The 19,748-nt window shown below is 38.9% G+C and overlaps 1 protein-coding gene across 1 annotated transcript in view; it reads right to left on the reverse strand.

Moving 5' to 3' along the window:
* Positions 1-19,498, reverse strand: part of RIMS1 (regulating synaptic membrane exocytosis 1) — a 481,216-nt gene extending 461,718 nt beyond the window's left edge. The window contains exon 1 of the mRNA XM_008568517.1: positions 19,315-19,498. Coding sequence (XP_008566739.1) covers positions 19,315-19,478 — 164 coding nt within the window. The 5' untranslated portion in view covers positions 19,479-19,498. The remainder of the gene's footprint in view (positions 1-19,314) is intronic.
* Between the last annotated feature and the right edge of the window lie 250 nt (positions 19,499-19,748).

Here is a 19,748-nt window from a genome sequence, read left to right on the forward strand (position 1 = left end):
ACTTCAGATAAATTAAAAACTAGCTCTGACATGTACATAAAAATTAGAGCTTCCTGAAAATGTAATAAGCTCGGAAGTAACTTACAGAATCACGTAATTGTTGTTAATTTTAGTGTACCTCTGTATTTCCTAATGCAAGCCAGAGCCAAAACATAATTTTAATTAAGCAATTAATTAATTAAAATGAATGAAACATTCTTGAAAACTCAGAGGCCCTAGAGGGTTTCAAAGTGGAATCAAGACTGGAATCCAGAAATCCTCAGCTAACTTGTGATTTGGATGTCAGTTTGCCCCACATATTTCACAAACTCAGCGTCAACTCTGTGTGTATGTCAAAACGCATGTCATGAAAGCTATGCTACTAAACGCACTTGGTGGTACCTATCACTTAATGCTGGTAAAAGGCAATTCCAGAAACATATTTAAAAATTTTAAGTATGAAATAAGCTTCAAAGACAGTAGGATCAAAATATGGGTATATGGGGAAATCAAATAAGTGGAGATTAAATGATTTTTAACTTTCTCATTTTACCCTCTAATCATCTCTTATGGGATTAAATACATACTCTTTGCAAAACAAACATTTTACTCATTGACTTTGGCTCTGGGTCTTAATTTTCTAAACAAAAATATATGGTAGTAGGAGAAACACTGTAAAAATGTTAATTACCAGATGAAAAGGTTCATTTAGGCTTGAACAAAACATATTGTAACATCACGCTGAAGGGAAAATAATAGGGGGTGCTCAAACTTTACCAATGACTGTGCAGCCAACGCAGCATCCTCTTCCTTTCTAAACATGCTGTTCTGCCTCATCCACGGTTTCTGTTTTGTCTCAGAGCCTACAAGTAAATTAAATACCTACATGCAGCCACCCATATAAAGTTAGAGAAGTTGACTCACTCTGAGAGGCCAACTCTCCTGCAAGGAGAGGACGTGCTTGGAAGTAGTGCCTACCTCCCATTTCTCCAGAAGGTCTCCCTTCCAGCTCCCTGAGGGGAATGGCTCAGAGTTGGATATACCAAGCAGGGGAGAGCCCAAGGGCCAACAAGAAAAATCACTCCTCTCTGGATATGCCTAGAATTATAGAGCAAGGGATGCTTCCTTTCTCTCTTCTGGGAAAATTCCCCACTGAGGCTCTCATTATTTCTGTCTCCTGTAATGAAGAGGAGTAGAGAGCAAGGAAGGGAAGAAAGAAGATAAAGTGCCTAAGGTTCTGAACAAATTACCCACTAATTCTTCCCTAAAGAAATAAAAACAGAAAATAAAATACAAATGGTTCCTTTTGGGAGGTTTGGAGAGGAGCACCAGTCCCATTTGAGCCAAGGGTCCAAAAGGGTAAATGGAAATATAGCACCTGCCTTTCACATCACCAAGTCCTCTTATAACCATGTGTGTGAAAGATTCAGAAATGCCTGATACAATAAAGGTAAATATGTCAGCTCCTTAATTTCAAATTTGAAGGAAAAACAATTAAAGACTAATTCTCAGAGTAACACTGTTTTCTTATAAGTCATTGCCAGCTTAAGTATAAAGAAAATTCTGGATGGAATTTTATCTTTTAGAAAATTTTTATTAAATACGATGGAAAGTATATCCAAGTTGCCAGAGTTTCACCAATGAAACACAGGTTCTTCTGTGTGCTTGATTTTCTCATAATTTAAAAGGAGGAAATTTGAAAATGTGTATGGTATTATAGAAGTATACATGCTATGAATTGGGAGTGATGATTAGATGTTTTTATTATATCTTTTTTTTTAGTATTTTTATTACACCTTTGATCTCAGCAAAGGCGCAGAGTTGTGATGTATATGTCTTTTTAAAATATTGGAAAATTATCTTCATTACTCCTAATTTTGTATGAAAATATCAGCATTATTTCAACTGTTCCCCAGTATATGTCCACATTTAAACATTATTTTTGAAGAAACCCTTTTACATTTTATTCAGCATTTATTTTGAGTATTTTCTCAGGAATGCTATTGTCTAAGTGTAGAAATCTGTTGATTTATTTTTTTATAAGGCATTTCTGTACAAAGAGTTTGAGTATTCCTAGTTGGAGATATTCCTCCATTCTACAAACCCAAGATAGGGTATTCTTTTTTATTGAATACAGACCATATGAATTATGTGTGTAAATCCCCACTCATTCATCTGAGATTATCAACTGAAGATGTGAGCCAAAATGTTTCCTTAGTAAAACAACAAATGTGAAAAATTAAATCTGTAAGTACAATGCAGGGTAAATTTATTCCAAAGTGCTGCTAAAATAGGATTTATTACCCTAGTTTGACAGAAAACACCCAACTTCTTCTGTGTGTTCCCAAAGCTCAGGTAACTACATTGTACTAAAATCACTACAATGAATAAGAGTATTCTGGCTTAGCATAATGTAAAACCCAATGCTTCAATTGTGATTCAAAATTCCTTTCTATAGTGTCAACACAGCAAGTACTGTACTTTCGAGCTGGAACTGTGCTCTCACAGCATAGATGCACCTGTCTCTATACTCAAAGAGATCTGAATACTGGGTGCACAGTACTATTTAAATTCACACTATTATAATCATTATTATAGCCCAAAGTTTTAATGCTGCCTATGCTTGAAGAGCTGTGCCAAGTGCATTACATAACCACTGTTATCTCATTTGCTCCTCTTTTCACCCATCTCCCTTTCACAGATAAGACAACTAGGGGGTGGGAGGGGGGCAAATGACTTAATCCAGATCACATAGTAAGTGAGGTTGTCCTGGATCCAAACACAGGGCTCTTTAATTTTGAAACCCATACACTCAGGTACTCCCTTCTCTGCATCCCATAATAATTACTACTACTACTAGTGGTGAGAGTTTACATTAAAGAGACTTTTGTTTATTACCTGCATTTTAGGGTCCAGGGTTTAAGTTTGTTTCACAGTTCCATGTAACATTTACTACTCATGCTGGGTAACCCTGAGGTGTAGGCACATCCTAGATAATCATTTCCATGTGAGGTTTTTCTAGATGTCTTCGGAATATTCTCAGCTAACAATCTTATTGTCACTTCAGGCAGGACTGAGAGTTAGGGAAATGGGTTCTATATCTTATGCCAGTGCTGGGAAATCACTGGAGCTCTCTGGGACACTGCACAGTGTAGGCTGTAGGAGGGCAGAGGCTCTATCCCTACAGTCTAAATTAGGACCTTCCACATAGCAGGTGCTTGAAAAATATTGGTTAAATGGATAAATGAACCTCCATGGCTATAAAAGGAGGGTGCTGAAATAGAAGAGCAATTTCAGATATTTCCTTTTGCTGCAGAACTCATTTTTTCCCCCAAATCACAAAATATTAAACAGATGTAGGTGGAGAGCTGGGATGGAAGCAGCAGGACAGAGTCTAGATGCCTAGAACCTGCCTCCATGCCTTCTTGTCTAGTCAAACTTACTCCAACGCCCTGAAAAAACTGCACCAGATACCATGTGGAAACCACTGATCTGGACGCTAAAGCCTCTTCTAATTCAAATTCCATGTATCTGAATGTTGATTTGTATCTTCAACAAGTTAATTCTTTTTATATTAAGGAAAGTAAACTAGCTCCTTTTTTGGAAACAGGCAGCTTAATTAATAAAATATTTACTTGTAAATGTCTCTACCTTAAATTTCTGAAGTTAGTGCTCACCAAATATCCCATGTGCTCTCCTACCTTTCCTGTCCTCTCTGGTAGTTGCCTGTCCCTGGACAATGGCCCACGAGTAGTAATGATGGATGTTAATTCTACCCCCTCCATCCCTCTCTTCCCCAGCTGTGGTCATGTTTTCCAGGGATCACTGCTTCAAGATGGAAGAGGGCCACCTGACCCACACTGAACTGTGCAAGCGAGAAATAAAATTTTATCACGTTAGGCCACTAAGATTTGGAAGTTGCTTGTGTTAATTTTTCTGACAAAAGCATACTTTTAATTTGCTGGGAATATTTAGACTGAAATACTGAATGGATCTTCTAAAATGTACTGCTCTATTTTCCCATATAAGCAGGAGTCCTCAGAGTTAAGTGCTAACAGAAGGCACACACACCCAAGGTAAGGATTGTTTAGGGAATAATGGTCTAAATGGGAGGAGGGGATTTTCCAAAGACCATATGCTGTAGCTGCCACAAAACTTACGTTACCAAATTAAAATCCCATTACTGCATATCTTCAATACTGTTTGAAGTTCTGGGTAGATTGCCTTATTCACAAAAAAAAAAAAAAAATGATGGAAAGAAATCTTAGTGCATATCTTCAATACTGTTTGAAGTTCTGGGTAGATTGCCTTATTCACAAAAAAAAAAAAATGATGGAAAGAAATCTTAAAGAGCTAAAGCTTTTGTGAAAGCAAAGCTTTCAAATGAAATGTCCCAAGTGAAGTCACTACCCTCCACAATTCTTATTCATTGCTTCCCGGGTATTTGCAAGTGTTGTATACATAGATTTGTAATTTAAGCTTTGGATGATGTTGTCAATCCCCCAAAGAGGCCTAAAATCAGAACATTCTTATCAATTAATTTAAATACTCCATTTTGTTAATAAATATTAGGTTTACCATCATCCTATTAGTTAGTTGACTTCATATGTAACCTGTGAATTCCTTTAATTTTTAGCCAGTTAAGAAATATTATCTTTCCAAAATTTGATATCTTGATTTTCAGCTAAAGTCATTGAACAGATGCTGTGCTAAGCTGTCCAGATGCCCCTTTCAAGACTGAGGGACTTATTCCTCTAGATTCCGGATGCTCTTAGCAGCCAGACCTCACTTAAAAATCATCCTCTGCTAAAGAGAGCCACCTCTCCCAATGGCAGGTCCCATCCTTTAGGTGGCCTGAGTCCAAGGACTGGTCATGTAAGACTATTCCAACTAGTTTCAGAACTCACAAGGGGCTGACTAAGACCTTACTGTACCTGCACTGTAGCCCAAGTCTTCTCACTTTCCATCCCATTGGATTCCCTTCCCACACAGGCGTTGATCCTAAAAGCACTCCCCTGACTAAGACCTTACTGTACCTGCACTGTAGCCCAAGTCTTCTCACTTTCCATCCCATTGGCTTCCCTTCCCACACAGGCGTTGATCCTGAAAGCACTCCGTAAACTTCCTGCATAATAATCACCATCTCTGAGTCTGCTTCTGGGGAGCCTGACCTGCAAAAATCCAAATTACTCTGCAACCATGAGGTAGGAAACCAGTCAAATTAGTGTGGTCAGAGCTTTTCCTATCACATTTTGGGTACCAGACTGTCCCTCATGGTAAAGGATCTGAAGCAAATCATGTCATTCTTTATTCTGTATGCCCAAATGCTTTCAAGTTAAAATAAACAAGGGTATACTGAGAGAGGGGACAGAAACATGAATGTACATGAAAAAGAGGAAGGATAATTTACCATGGTGACAGAGTGCTAATTTAGGAAGATTTCATATGCATTTGTGTATGTGTACATATATACATACAAGTGCAAGAATATGTGCTGATTCAGTTGCTCATATCCTCTTTCTGAACGTGAAAACTCAAGATAGTCTAATTCTAATGCAGACTTAATAAGAATGCAGACTTAGTCAAATTCTAATGTGCAGTACAAAGAAAGTCCTAATCAGGGCTCTCTTTGTTGGAAGAAACAGAAACCTACTCTAACTCAGATGAAGATCACATAGGAGTGTTCAGCCAGGCCTCACAATGACTCCACCTGGGAGGTCAGGATCAAAGCCTCTCCTTTTGGTGTGTGGTGGACCAAAAGGCCTCTCTTATCTGCATATCTTGGTCAGTCTCTCCCTCTCTGTTGACTCATCTTGCACATGACCCAACAAGGCTTCATATCTAGATCGGTCTTCATCTCTAAATCAACTGTTTCTTGGGTAAACCCACTTTCCCACTGTCTCTATATTCGGCTATTTCAAACCTTCTTCTCATCTTCAAATCTTCACTCCCCTCACTCTCAGAGGATGAACCAACTCCTACTTTACAAAAAAAATAGAAACAAGCAGACAAAATGTCCTTTATCTTTCTGGTAACAAACTTACACTCTTTCTCTTTTATTCAAACCATCTTCCTTACTGTATTTTTTTCATTGACTTTTAAACATTTAAAATTTTATTCCATTTAAATTCCTCATAAAATTCCACACTGGATTTTTCATTCCGTTCCAGATGTCTCCCCATGCCTCTCTTCCCTTTCTTAGCCAAACTTCTTGAAAGATTTCCCCAAACAAACGATATGTATTTATCCTCCTTCCTTCCACTCTATCTATTTCAATCTAGTTCTAGCTCCATTACTTCATAGAAAAAGTGTTTTCTGAAGTCACTGGTAATCCCCTTGTTACTGAATCCAATAGCTCGCTCTCAGTTCTCGCCATACTAGGTGTCTCAGCAGAATTCCTTTTTTAAAAAATTAATTCAAGTATAATTTACATACAGTGAAATGCGCAGATATTAAGTATAGAGTTTAACCAGTTTTGACAAATACATACACATGTACAATACACATTTCTATCAAAATACAGAACATTTCTATCCCTCTAGAAAGTTGGCATGTGCCTCTTTCCTGCCAATCCCTTACCTCTGCCACCACCAAAGAGCCCACCAATCTGATTTCTACCACCATAGACTAGCTTTGCCTATTCTGGAGCTTCATATAAATGGAATCATACAGTGTGAATTATTTGTGTCTGCTTTTTTTATTCAGCATGATGTTTTTGAGATTCATCCATGTTGCCCATGGATCAGTTTAGTCCTGTTTATTGATGAGTAGCACATAATTCATTGTATAAATAGTCTATAATCTTTAAATCTATTCTTCTGCTGATGGACACCTGAGCTATGCCCAGTTTAGGACCATTATGAATAAGGCTGCCAGACTTTTTGTGAATGCATGATTTCACTTTTCTTGTATAAATATCTAGGAATGGAATTGCTAGGTCATGGTGTAAATGCATGCTTAAATCTTTAAGAAACTGGCAAAATAAAGTGGTAGTACCGTATTACACTCCCGCAAACAATATTTAAGAATTCTAATTACTCATCATCTTCTCTAACATTTGATGTTTCCAGTCTTTTTCATTTTAGCTCTCATAATGAGTGTGCCTTATCCTCCTTGAAATACTTTCGTCCCTTTTATTTGGCGAAACAAGGCTCTCCTGGTTTTTATTTTATCTCTCTTTCCATTTTTTCTTTAATGTCTTTGAGGGGTTTTTGTCCTGGTCTATATACTTATATATTATGGGCTTTCATCTAATCTGTTCTTAATACTGAAGCCAGAATGATCTTTTTAAAATACTAATACGATCATATCATATCTCTCTTCAAAACCTTTTGGTTCTTCAAATGAAGATAAAACTCTACAACATGACCTAGAAGGCCCTATAATGTCTGGCTTCTGATGCTTCTCCAGGTTCCTCTCAAGCCACACCCCTACAGGCTTTCTCCTGGCTGACCTCCTCCTCTTCCACAACACTGGCTTTCTTCCAGTTCTTTAGACTCACCATCCTGCCTCCTGCCAGTGGCCCTCTATTCTTTCTGCCTAGCAGGTTCTTTATCCCTGTGTGCCTAGCTAACTCCTACTCGTCCTCAGGTCTTAGCTCAATCTTTATTATCATTCCATGGGAAGCTATTCCTGGACAGCCCTACCTTAGTCAAAATTCCTGGGTTTTATTATTTTATCAAAATATTATATATTGCCCTGTGCTGCATTTATCATAGATTTTAATTTTACCTTGGTGATTATTTAAATAAAATGCACCTTCTCCTATAAAAGGCAGGGAACAGATGATTCTGTTATTTCTAGCACAATCCCTGGTATATCATAAGTGCTCAATCCATTTCTGTTTCAAGAACAAATGAACGGGGATCATTCATTTTCTTTAGCTCTCTGATGGTTTCTTATTTTAAATTTGAAAGAGAATCTCATTAGTCTTTGGCCAGTCAGTGAATCACCAGGCCTTGAATCGAGTGTCAACCATTAGTCCAATTAGCCATGGCCCGGATAGGATCATATGGATATAGGGCTGCAGAGTGGCCTCTAGGGCAAAATTTACAGAAAGCACTGTGGGTACAGAAGGTAACACCATGTCTAGATCATGCAAGTTCTGTAAATGTGACGAAATTAACCTCCTTAAAATAGACTTTATAGAAAGAATGTGTTAAGTCTTCAGGTGTATCGGTGTGACAGAGTATACGTGTGGATAAACAGGTGCAATATAAGTTTGCAGATGTAAGTTCATGCATGTGTATGTGAGTAGTCATTCCCTTCCCATCCACTGATTCTTTCCTTGGATCCTTGACCAGCAGTCTAGTTGAAGTCAAATCATCAAATGAGAAGGAAAGAATAAAAGCCCTTTTCCCCCCAATGAATAAAACCAAATGACTTATCTAAGTGAAAAAACAAAACATTATTATTATAATGTTTACATAATTCAAAATCATAGTAGGAAAAGCTGTTTGGGATCATAAGTAAATTATTGCATATTGAAAATGTAACTTTCAGAAATTATTAAAAACTAAAAGTATAATTATCACACTTAAGAAATATGTATACAGCTTAAATATAATTGCAACAAATATTATTGCAAAGGGAATCTTTAAATAAAATATTTCTTAATCCCTGGCAATGATACACTTACTTTATGTAATCATCAATATAACCAAATTCAAAATCAACAAAGTAATTAGAAGTTCCTTCAAAGTTTTCCATAACAGGATATAATCTTAAAGAGTAAATCAAACCATAACTGGAAAAAAAAATTACTTGCTCAAATTTGCTGGTATTTAAAAATGCAACCATGTGGAGAGAGTGACTGGGAAAAAAACACTGGACTAGGACATAAAAGTCTTATTTCTCACTAGTCAATAATGAAAGCCCAAAAGAGTCTCTGGGCTTCAGGTTCTGTTCTTAAAGTAAAGCTGGAATAAATCATCGGTGGCTAAAATGCTGATTGCCATCTTGATTGCCACCTCTTATCAGTTGATGGCCTGGAACACTACGTTCAGAAAGGTTCAAGGCATCAGACACTTATTAGTGATGCTGCTTTAGGTACAGTAGTTTGCATGTTAACTGAGTATTTGCCAGCCCTGGACTAGACAGTCACTAAGTGCCCATCCACTTCTCAACTCAGCCCAGCTCTGAAATGCAAAGATCAGTGCTTTTGTGTCCCGGACACACAGACGGTAATTTAGTGCAACAAGCACTTGTTGAGGTCCTATTATGTACTGATCACAGTATAAGGCAATGGAAATAAAGATGATTAATATATGATACCCTCCTTCAAGGAGTTTAAGTCTATAGGATGATTTAATTGAAGTATATTTTTTAGTTAAAAATATAATCAGTACAATGCTTTATGGTTATACATATCTCATATAATTCTAATTATCAAATCAGAAAACATATATTATGCTTTAAACTGTCACCAGAGTTAATGACATTTTAATTCAAAGGAAATATTTCCATTAAGAATGTCTGTCCAGAGCATTAGTTTTTAAAATATATTATTAACATCCTCCCACAATGACATTCAAACACCTTAAGAATGCTGTCTTTCAACAAGCCATGAATGATAAATCGAGAACACAATAGACCATCAGAAAATTATACTTTAATTTTACCTTGTAATGTCCAATATCCAATATATTTCCCTCATAAGTTCTGGTCAGCCTAGTTCTCTCATAACCAAAAGCACTTAGCTCATTCTTTGCTTTCACAATTTGCAACTGAATTCCCATAGTTAGAATAACCATCCCACTCTATCCTCCTACTCATACCCTTCGCAGCCTTAGGCGATTCTTCCAGTCCATATCCTCTGAATCTATACATTCATTCACATACACGATTTTTAAAAAATGGGCACATATTGTATGCCAGGTACTGTACTTATGTGAGGGATACAAATAAGAATGACCCTACTCGCAGGTGTTTATGCTGTATTGAGAGAATACTGCTGAGAGGAAAAGGTTATGAAAAAAAAACATTCAGAGAAGACAAATATCAAAATTCATCTGGGAAGTCTGGCAGGATGTAACAGGTGTTTATGCTGTATTGAGAGAATACTGCTGAGAGGAAAAGGTTATGAAAAAAAAACATGCAGAGAAGACAAATATCAAAATTCATCTGGGAAGTCTGGCAGGATGTAACAGATGAGGTGTCACTTGAGCTAATTTGAAAAGCTAAGTAAAAATTAGTTAGATTAGAAAAGGAATTTCCAACAGAGAAAAAAGGATGTGTGGAGTCATCAGGTTGTGAAGCAGCAACGACACTTGGAGAACTAGTTCAGTAAGGCTGCAGCAGGAAGGTACGCATGGACCAGAGAAAGGAGATAACTAAGCACAGTCCAGATTATGAAATTTAACCTTTACTCTGAAAGCAAGGGAGGTTTATGGAAGAAACATGATCAAATGAATTTTATGGAAGAACCACGATCAGATTCCTCTGACAGCAATGTGGAAATCATATGGGAGGACGTCTGACTGGTGGCAGGAAAATCAATCAGAAGGTTATTGCAGGCATCCAGGTAAGTAGTGATGACAGCCTACATTAAAGTAATGGCAATGGGATTGGAAAATAAAAGAGAAATTCAAAAGATTCTAAGAGGATTCAATCTGCAGATTTGATATTGGATTGAATGGGGAGTTGTGATGATGCTGCTACCCACAAAGGCAGGGAAAAGCGTTGTGTTCAGGCAGAAAGCCAAGAAATTTATAATGGGTCATAAATAAATCTGAAGAGCCTGTAGGACACTCAGGCAGAGATATTTAACAGGTGGTTATGTGAATCTGGAATTTGGTAGAAAATTCTAATGTAGTAATTTAGATTTGGGAATCATTGACATGTAAGTGTGGTTGAAACCATTGTTTGAGATTTACCAGAAACTGCATATAAAATGGGAGGAACAGAAGGACCAGAAGGCCAATATTTGAGAGTCAAGAGAAAAGAAGGATATCTAAGAAAGTTGAAGGCAAATCAGAAGGAAATGGAATTACAAAAGGCAATCAAAAATCCTTCAGCTCTTACTATAAACCCCACTCATTTTGCACTATTTTGTATTCCTGTTTAGTTTTTTTCACCAAGTACATACATCATATTTTTTCAAATTTGTACTACCTTACCAGGTAAAGTATGTGCTTCTTGTGGCCTAGGATGGCGTGTTTTTTAATTGCAAAGGGGTCTCCTAGAGCTTTCAAGTAGGTCGCCTTTATGGAAGGCAGGAACTAGATAGCTACTTGACTGATTTTCAAGCATAGTTGTGCCTAATAGTGACAATTACAGGCTAGGCCTTTGGAGCTTCAATTACCACGGAATCCCTTTCTAATGCCTGTGTCTAGAATAATACTCAGACTATAGTATATTTTTCAGACTAGCATCAAGTTTTACTCCATCAAGTTCATGCCATTAGATGGCTAGATTTGACCTAGGGTACATAGACATCTGTAAATGGAAATATCCATACTAATTATAAGAAGATTTTACTGTATTTTATTTTTTGAAATTACATTTTTATAAAATTATCATGATGATCATGATGAATATTAAAATAGAATCTCTACAATTTTTGCTCTTACCAAAATTTTAACACCCAAAATAAATGAGACTGCTTGTTTCAGTATCCCTTTATTTCCAATACCAGGATGTAAAATATATCCATTTTTTTTCCCAGAAAAGAAGGGTCAGGAAAGAGGACTTAAGCTCCAATATAGTACAATACACCAATAGCTAAAGAAGATAAATCTGCTAAACAGTGTGGAATATAAAAGGAAAAGCCATTTGGTTACTTGACTTTTGTTTTCATCTCTTTCTACCAATACACTGATAATCTTTCTGTCCTGGATAGAAGCTCTCAATGTGGATATATGAAAGGTCTTCAAAAAGTTCATGGAAAGATTTGCATTATTTTTTAATTCTATTTTTCCATGAACTTTTCAAAGTACTCTAGCATACTACCTTATATTTAAAGAAGCCTGATACATTGATTTATACATATTTTAGATACTTCAACAGTGTGCATAATTTTTCCAAAATGTAAACCACATAAATTGAAAACAAAACACTAGCCACCCTATTACAGAATTTTCTGTTGCATTGTTCAAAGTTGTGTTTAAATGACAAGAACAATAATGTGGCACACAATGCTTGTGCACCAATAACAAACAACTTTAAAATATATTCTTGAGATTAAGAATACTCTCTGAATATTGATCAATAATACTTGAAGTACAGAAATGTAAGTCGGGAACTGACCAAATAGACTATGTAAGGTCTAGCAAAACAGCAAGAAAATTCCATCAATAACTACTACTATACTTCCACTTGTGAATATGCATAGTACTTATGAGAGTCTATTAAAAGAAGCTCAATTGTGTAAGACATTTATATGATAGTACAGATATGGTAATTGGTTTTAAATTCACATTTTTTCTCTATATAATCATGATAGCATCTTCCAGACAATAATTACCTGGTATAATGATGAGTAATATAAAAATATATACTACATAATAGGTAAATCATAGCATATTATCTCCTATATTACATAAAGATATCTGTTTCATTCATTGCTCCTTTAAAATAGCTAATATTCTAATGAAATGCATTAATTACTTACAAATCACATGAAATTATTATCTATAACATTACCTTATTTTACCATCTAAATTTCAGAGGAATTATCAAAATATTACAAATTGCATGAAATTACTTTCTATAATATTACCTTATTTTACTATCTAAACTTCAGAGGAATTATCAAAATATTACATTCTAAAATCTATTTAAATAAATTCTCACACATTAAAGATGTCTTCTCTAAACTGCAGGCTGCTCTTTGCAAGGCCCAAAGGAGAATTTTCCTAAAGAGAGTCCTGTATGCAGTTGCAATTCATAACTACTATTATTTGAAAAATGCTTTGAAAAGTTTGCCATAAAAAGTAGTATTCCACTGAGATTCCATAAAAGATAATACCTCATTCTCGGCAAAAGCATTCCCATTCACCAAATAATGATTTGGAAGATTCTATGTCTACAATTTGTATTACTTATTGATAAAATATATTTTAAATGACTATTAATTGCTTGATTTTCTGAAAGTTTAAATGAATAATGTGGGGGAGGGAAAGCAAGACTAAAAAGAGGACGACAATATAATTATCATCCAGGCTGAAACTCAAAATTAAGAGAAAGGGTACTTATCCTTAATGACAGCAGGAAATTGCCATAAAGAGATAAGCGCAAGACAACCTGTACAGTCACCTTCCTTTTAAACAGCTCTACTTTGTCATTAAATAAACATTCATATGTACAGGAAGTTTTCAAAAGACAGCAACAGAAGTAGGAAAATCTAAAGTCAATTCTGCAGTATATTCCCCTCTTACTGTCCACAGAAAGTTGACCTAGGTTAATATAAGTGTACATAAACCTAAGGCTAAGGTAAGAGTGTGAGAATATACGTACTGAAAAACCTAAGGCATCCAGTACAGAAGCTGAAAAAATTCTTAAACACATACAACTTACTACATCACTCAACAGTAAACTGACATGAAATAGAAAGTACTACTTGACAAGTATATGGCCCCTTATTCAGCTAATTATGAAAACGAATAATTTATTAAACCTAGTGACACTAAAATCATTAGTCTGTTTCTCCAAATTTTTTTCTTGTAAGAGATAAGGAAATTACTCTAAGCTAATTTATCTTTTCATGTTTGAATTAGGGTTGCTTTTTAGCTATTTCAAACTATCACATTGCCCACATTGCTTTTTGTGCTAAAATAACATTTATGAGCTATTTAATGAGAAAGAAAAATATAAAGAAGGTAAATACAACCCCGGATCAAGCCCTGGACTCATTTTACACTTTAACTCCCTGCCGGATTCGCACACCAGGAGCTGCAACCCTGGCCACACTGCACTGCTTGCACGACACCATGGATGCATACAAGCACCCTAGCAGCTTCAAACACCACAGCAAAAGACGATCTTGGGATTCCTCTAGAGTTTTAAAGAGTGACGATAATAATGGCACCTATCTTAGGTGCAGCAATTTGAAGTTTAAAGATGCCTCCAATATCATGTCAAAACCTCATAAATTAGAAGGCCGGGCCATATAAAGTCCACTTCACACATAAAGAAACAGAGACTTGGATGGGTTAAACTGCCAATGTTCACACCTGTGGAAAGTGACAGCGTGAAGACCAGAATGTCATCCCCTATTCTATCTGATTACCTGATGCTCATCTCCCTTCTGATCATGGCACTTTTACGATGGTAGAAACTAAGCCAACTCTGAGCTATAGGCAGAGGACTTTTTCTTCGACCTAGACAGCTTACTGCCTGACCCAATTCTAATGCCTGAAACAATGGTCTTATTGTTGACTTAAATATCATATGATACTTCGGTAGTAATAGCCTACCTAATAAATAAAATTCAAAACAATAGTACTGCCTGACCCAATTCTAATGCCTGAAACAATGGTCTTATTGTTGACTTAAATATCATATTATACTTCGGTAGTAATAGCCTACCTAATAAATAAAATTCAAAACAATAGTGGGGAGAAAAGACAACCTCGTGGTGGAGGAGAATGATGGGAAAATGCTAAGGTATTAGGGAACCCAGTGAAGTAAGGAGCGAACAGGTAAGGAACACCTCAGGCCCTACAGGGTTAGAGAGTCACTTGTGGCCAGAACTAGACAGGAGCACTCAGGAAAGCGTGGAAAATGCTGCCAGCTGCAAGAAGTTCTTCTCTTGCTCCTCTGAAATTTTGTTCTCTGAACTCTAGGATCGAGCGTCATGAGTAAAACGTCAGGAAGGTACCTAGCTAGTTCTGGAAATTTAACCAATATTAGAAAACTAATAAATATTGACAGACTGGACTTCTCACCAAGAGGTGAGCATGCCGTGAATACGATTTGTAAAGCATCCAGCCCAATGCCAAACGCACGGAAAATACACAATACACATGTGTCTGCTGCCCCAGTAGATGAAGAAAACTAACTACAATTCCCTCAGCTTGATGTACTTTTTAAAAGAACACTAAGGGTTTGGAGTCATTGTACATGGGTTGTGGGTTCTATCACACTAGCTGCGATGTGCCTCGGTCAAAATTACTTCAACTCTCAGGACCAACTCTAAAATACTCAACTCATACCACAGGATCAAATGAAAAACTTGTTTAAAAATAGCAAATAGTTCATTAAGATAAATGAAACGCAATAATACAATTGACTTTATATTCCACAGCACAGCAACCTCATCCATCTACTTCATATAGGGGTGGGAGAATAACAATATGATTTCAGGAATTTGTATTTGATATCTTTCCAGGAAGCTCACTATACAGGTTTACACAAATTGAATGTCACCCCCCCTTTAACAAGTTCAGCAAATAACACCCCCAAGATATAGTGTTTCTGTTATTCAAGTCAGCAGTAGTGCACATAACCCACACTGGTTTCCGTATTCTCTTTTTAATTTAGTAATCTAGTTGGACCATGTTATGTGAGTCAGCTTACTATATTACTAAAACCCTCTGCGTTTAGGGTGAGGATTTGAGAATCATATTACCTGACTTACCTTCTCCACAGGCTGTTGTCAGAATCCAAATATTCATACATTATATTAAACTTGAGCAAAGTTCAACTATTTGCCATTAGATTAAATTACTACTTACAATAATGGCTGGCATGAGGTAAATGCTCAATAAGTGTTAGCTATTTTGATTCTATTATGGTTCTCAATTCCCATCCTCAAACCATCCCTTTAACTCTCTACTTCTATTTTTTTCCCTTCTCTTACTATTCTGAAGCTCCTTTCTCTATGAAGCTTTTATAAAAAAGGAATAAAATTTTAGATCTAATGAGATTTTCTCTGATTTAGGTCCCAGATAATTCAGTTTTCAGCCCATGTAATATATTGGCTCACGATGTCTAGTGACAGTTACCTGAAGGAGTATTCATTGAGGAAGCTAGGTTTCAGAAAGCCTCCAGATCACTCACACACACATGTGTGTGAGCACAGATTCACACACACACACTCTCACACCCAAAACTCTACAGAGATTAAGAAAAGACCACTAACTTGTAGGTAATTAAGCCAATCTTTAAATATAATTTGCAGGAGTCAACTGCTTCTAGTTATACAGCAATGGCATTTAAAATTAGTGCACTTTGCCAACAAAATGAATTATTTTTATGATAAAGTACTTGTAATTTCAGATAAAATTTTTCTAAAATCTTGAGGTGAAAGTAGCTTATTTTTTCCATTTATACATACTTAAAGACATTATCAAAACCAAATTCAAGTAGTAATTTATAATCAAGCTCGATGAAAGTACACAAATATATTTGAAGTGGTATTTTGTAATACAGATTTGACATAATCACCCATCAATTTTCTGCCTTCTCTCTATTAATGCCTATTTTTATTCATTGTGAAAACAGAGCGCACACACAGTAGGTAGCTCATAGTGATGGTTCTAACATAATCACCCATCAATTTTCTGCCTTCTCTCTATTAATGCCTATTTTTATTCATTGTGAAGACAGAGCGCACACACAGTAGGTAGCTCATAGTGATGGTTCTACAGTGATAACAAAGGTGGATTTTAAATCTAATTGCTCTGTTACCAAAACTTTAGCTTTGTGGGGCCTTTTGTGAAAGAAATTTCTCAGATATGTGATATTATGGACCAAGTGTTACCATAAAAACTTTCCTCTGATTTAACAAACATTTCAAAGCCCTGTGAAAAGTATCCTGTTTTCCAATCTATTTTAAAGCAAAGTTTAGAAAAGGCCACCACCTATAACAATGTGTCATTAAGCCCCCTTATATATGTGTCATTTGAATAGTACCTATAATCCCCAGTTTTTAAGATATAAAGTGCCCCCAAGAAAAAAAGTACAGTACTGTTCCACTAACTGCAGACAATATGACATGCTTACATGGCAGCAAACTGGAATTCCCAAACACTTACCAATCTGCCACTGCACAAAAGGCCAAGACCTTAGCAGAGGAGGCTGATTGATAAAGTTAATGCAGAGGCCCAGGATTATAGAGGGCTGTTGTATAACAGCATTACACACTGCGATATTTTGTGAATCCGTGCAATAAAGGACAACTATTCGCAAGCAAGTGGAAAGCAGTCACAGGAAAAGCAGTATAAAAAAATGTGTTAGACACGAGCAGTTGGACAGTGCTTCTAATTTTTATTTGTATAAGCCCCTACAACCTTATAATTTCTATCCTTTGACAGTTGGCAGGTTTAGGATTTTGTCTTAAAACTCACCCACTCCCATTTAAAACCCCTCACTCTCCACCATGCTGGAAACAGCCAATGAAGAGGCGTGATGGCCACTACTTGCACTATGCCCTCCCCTTCCTATCTAGACTCTGTCAAGCAGCAGCCCATATTTTCCACTAGCTGCTGGAGGCTTCTATCCACCTGCTGTCTGTAGTGAACACCGAAAGGAACAGCAGCAAACCTATAAATCCTGACCAACACAAAAGGTGTACAGGCCAGGTGGCAGGGGCTACAACCTGTGAGGACAGACGGACTGACAACCAGACAGACAGACAGCAGCACCATCAGACACCATCCATTACTTCCAGTCTCAGAAGAGGGGAAGTCTGCAGCACCAGGATGTCATTCTTCCACTAGGGACAGGCAGCAGATTAACGAAGCTTCTGCCTCCCTCAAGCCAGCAGGCTTAAAGTATTTGTTTTTTGGATGAGAAGGAACAGGGGATTCAGAAACCTGCTGCTCTTTACAGAACCAGGCCAGCTCTGGCCCTTTTCTGAGCCTAAAGTGAAAGGGCAGGAATGACTGGATTTCTACTATTTTGCTATGGCCCGATACCCACATCTCTCCCTCAATATCCTCCTCCCCCCTCTGGTGGCAGTTGCACCGGTTGGGGACCCATCGTCTGTGAATGCAGCCTCCCTCCACTCCTCTCCTGTGAGATACTGCTGCACTGAGAGGAAGCGGAAGAAAGCTTCCGTGGCAGCATCTTCTCTTCAGGAGGCAATGCTAGAGGGTGGGGGAGAGGCCATGCTGGGTGTGTTCTGTCCCCGGGTGTCACCCCTGCTAACCTCCCTACCCCTTCTTTGCTATCAGTCAACTCCAGATGCAACAGGTTCCCTTTGACTCTTCATGCCAATCCCCTGCTCCCGGATACATCTTCTAGTCTAGGCAAGGGACACCAAGGAATTATTCCCAGTCAGGGCCTCTAAATACCCCACCCCAGTGTGGAAAACTTTTCTGAATACATGAAGACTTCCCAAGGTAAGGCAGGGCTGAAATCCCTCCAGCTCCACTCTACGGGTGATGCTAGGGAGCAAGCAAAGCCTGGTCTCTACGCTAGGACCTCCTAAGCAGTTTTGTCTGAGGCCAGCATCGGCACAGGCAGTGTCACACACTTCTGCACCACCAGCAACAAGCCTCATCCCCTCCCCACTCCCAGGAAAATGGGGCACAGGACAGAGATCTCTTGAAGGATTGATGTGTTCTCAAGGGAGGATGTGTGCAAATGTCCAGTCCATTATTGGACTGCTTCCTCCAGGAACTGAGCAGGCCCCAGAGGTCTCTTGGAAACCAGTAAAGAGGAACCTCTGTTTTATTCAGGCCACAGTCCCCATCAGCTTCTCCCACGATTAAAAACTTTTGTATTGCCAGTGGTATTATCTATGGGTAAGAAAATTTGTCTTCACTCAGGTATTCTGTGTAGAAGACTGTGAATACAAGGTTAAAGAGAAGCTGGGAAGGCAGGTTACCAAAGATGGCAACTGCCCAAAAAAAGACCCAATCTTGATCTGTGAGATGAATGAGTACCAAAATGAACACTAAAAATCAGCAGTTTTATTATATAAATACTGGCACCCCGCACTGGGGTAACCCCAACCTGCCGAACAACTCCTAGAAGAGAAGAGGAGCTGTCCTCAGCACCTCTGCACCCCACCTCCCCTTCCTTCTCATCCCCCGCCCCTAACCAGCTCCTAACCTGCCCAGGGCCCTTCCACTTGGGTGGGATCAGCTCCTTTCCGCTTCTGCATATCCCACCACCAGGGTGGCCCCCGTCCACCCAATCCTTCCGGGCACCCCGGTCTCCAGCCATCCTCCCTCGGTTCCCCGGTCCCCAGCTCTGTGGCATCCCCTGCTTCCTCCTGTGCCCCTAACCTCGTCCCCGCTGCAGCCCGGCTCCCCTGGCCCCGAGGCGGGCGCCTCCGCCCGCACCCAGCACCCTCGGCCGCCCCTCCCCCACCCTCGCCGAGGAGAGCGGGCGAGTGAGTGGCCAACGGACGTTCGGAGGCGCGGATGGCGCGGCTGGGCGGCTTACTTGAGCATGGCTTCTTCTTTTTCCTCCTCTTCCTTCTGCCGGTCCATCACTGCCATGATAATGTTCCTCTCCTCCTCGGTCAGGTGGCTCAGGTCGGGCAGCTCTTGCATCGGGGGAGGCACCGTGGGTGGGCGAGGACCGCGGGGCCCCACGGCCGAGGACATTGTCGTGGCCTGCCGCCCCTGCGCTCGCTCGCCCGCTCGCTCTCCCCTTTCGGATTCACGCCCAGCAGCTGCGCCCCTGTCCCCTCACAGCGGAGCCCCGGCGGCGGCGGCGGCGGCGGCGCCGGGCAGAGCGAGGACCCAGTCTTTCATGGTTGTCTGCCTCCACCCAGCCCCGGATGCTGCCTTTGTCTGGGTGGCCCTAGCGAGGCTCGGGGCCGCCCGGCCGCCTCCCGCAGCCCAGCCTCGGCCGGCGGGGGCGGGCAGGCGGAG

This window comes from Galeopterus variegatus, unplaced genomic scaffold (assembly GCF_000696425.1).
Source record: "Galeopterus variegatus unplaced genomic scaffold, G_variegatus-3.0.2 Scaffold419, whole genome shotgun sequence".
In the NCBI taxonomy this organism is placed as follows: Eukaryota; Metazoa; Chordata; class Mammalia; order Dermoptera; family Cynocephalidae; genus Galeopterus; species Galeopterus variegatus.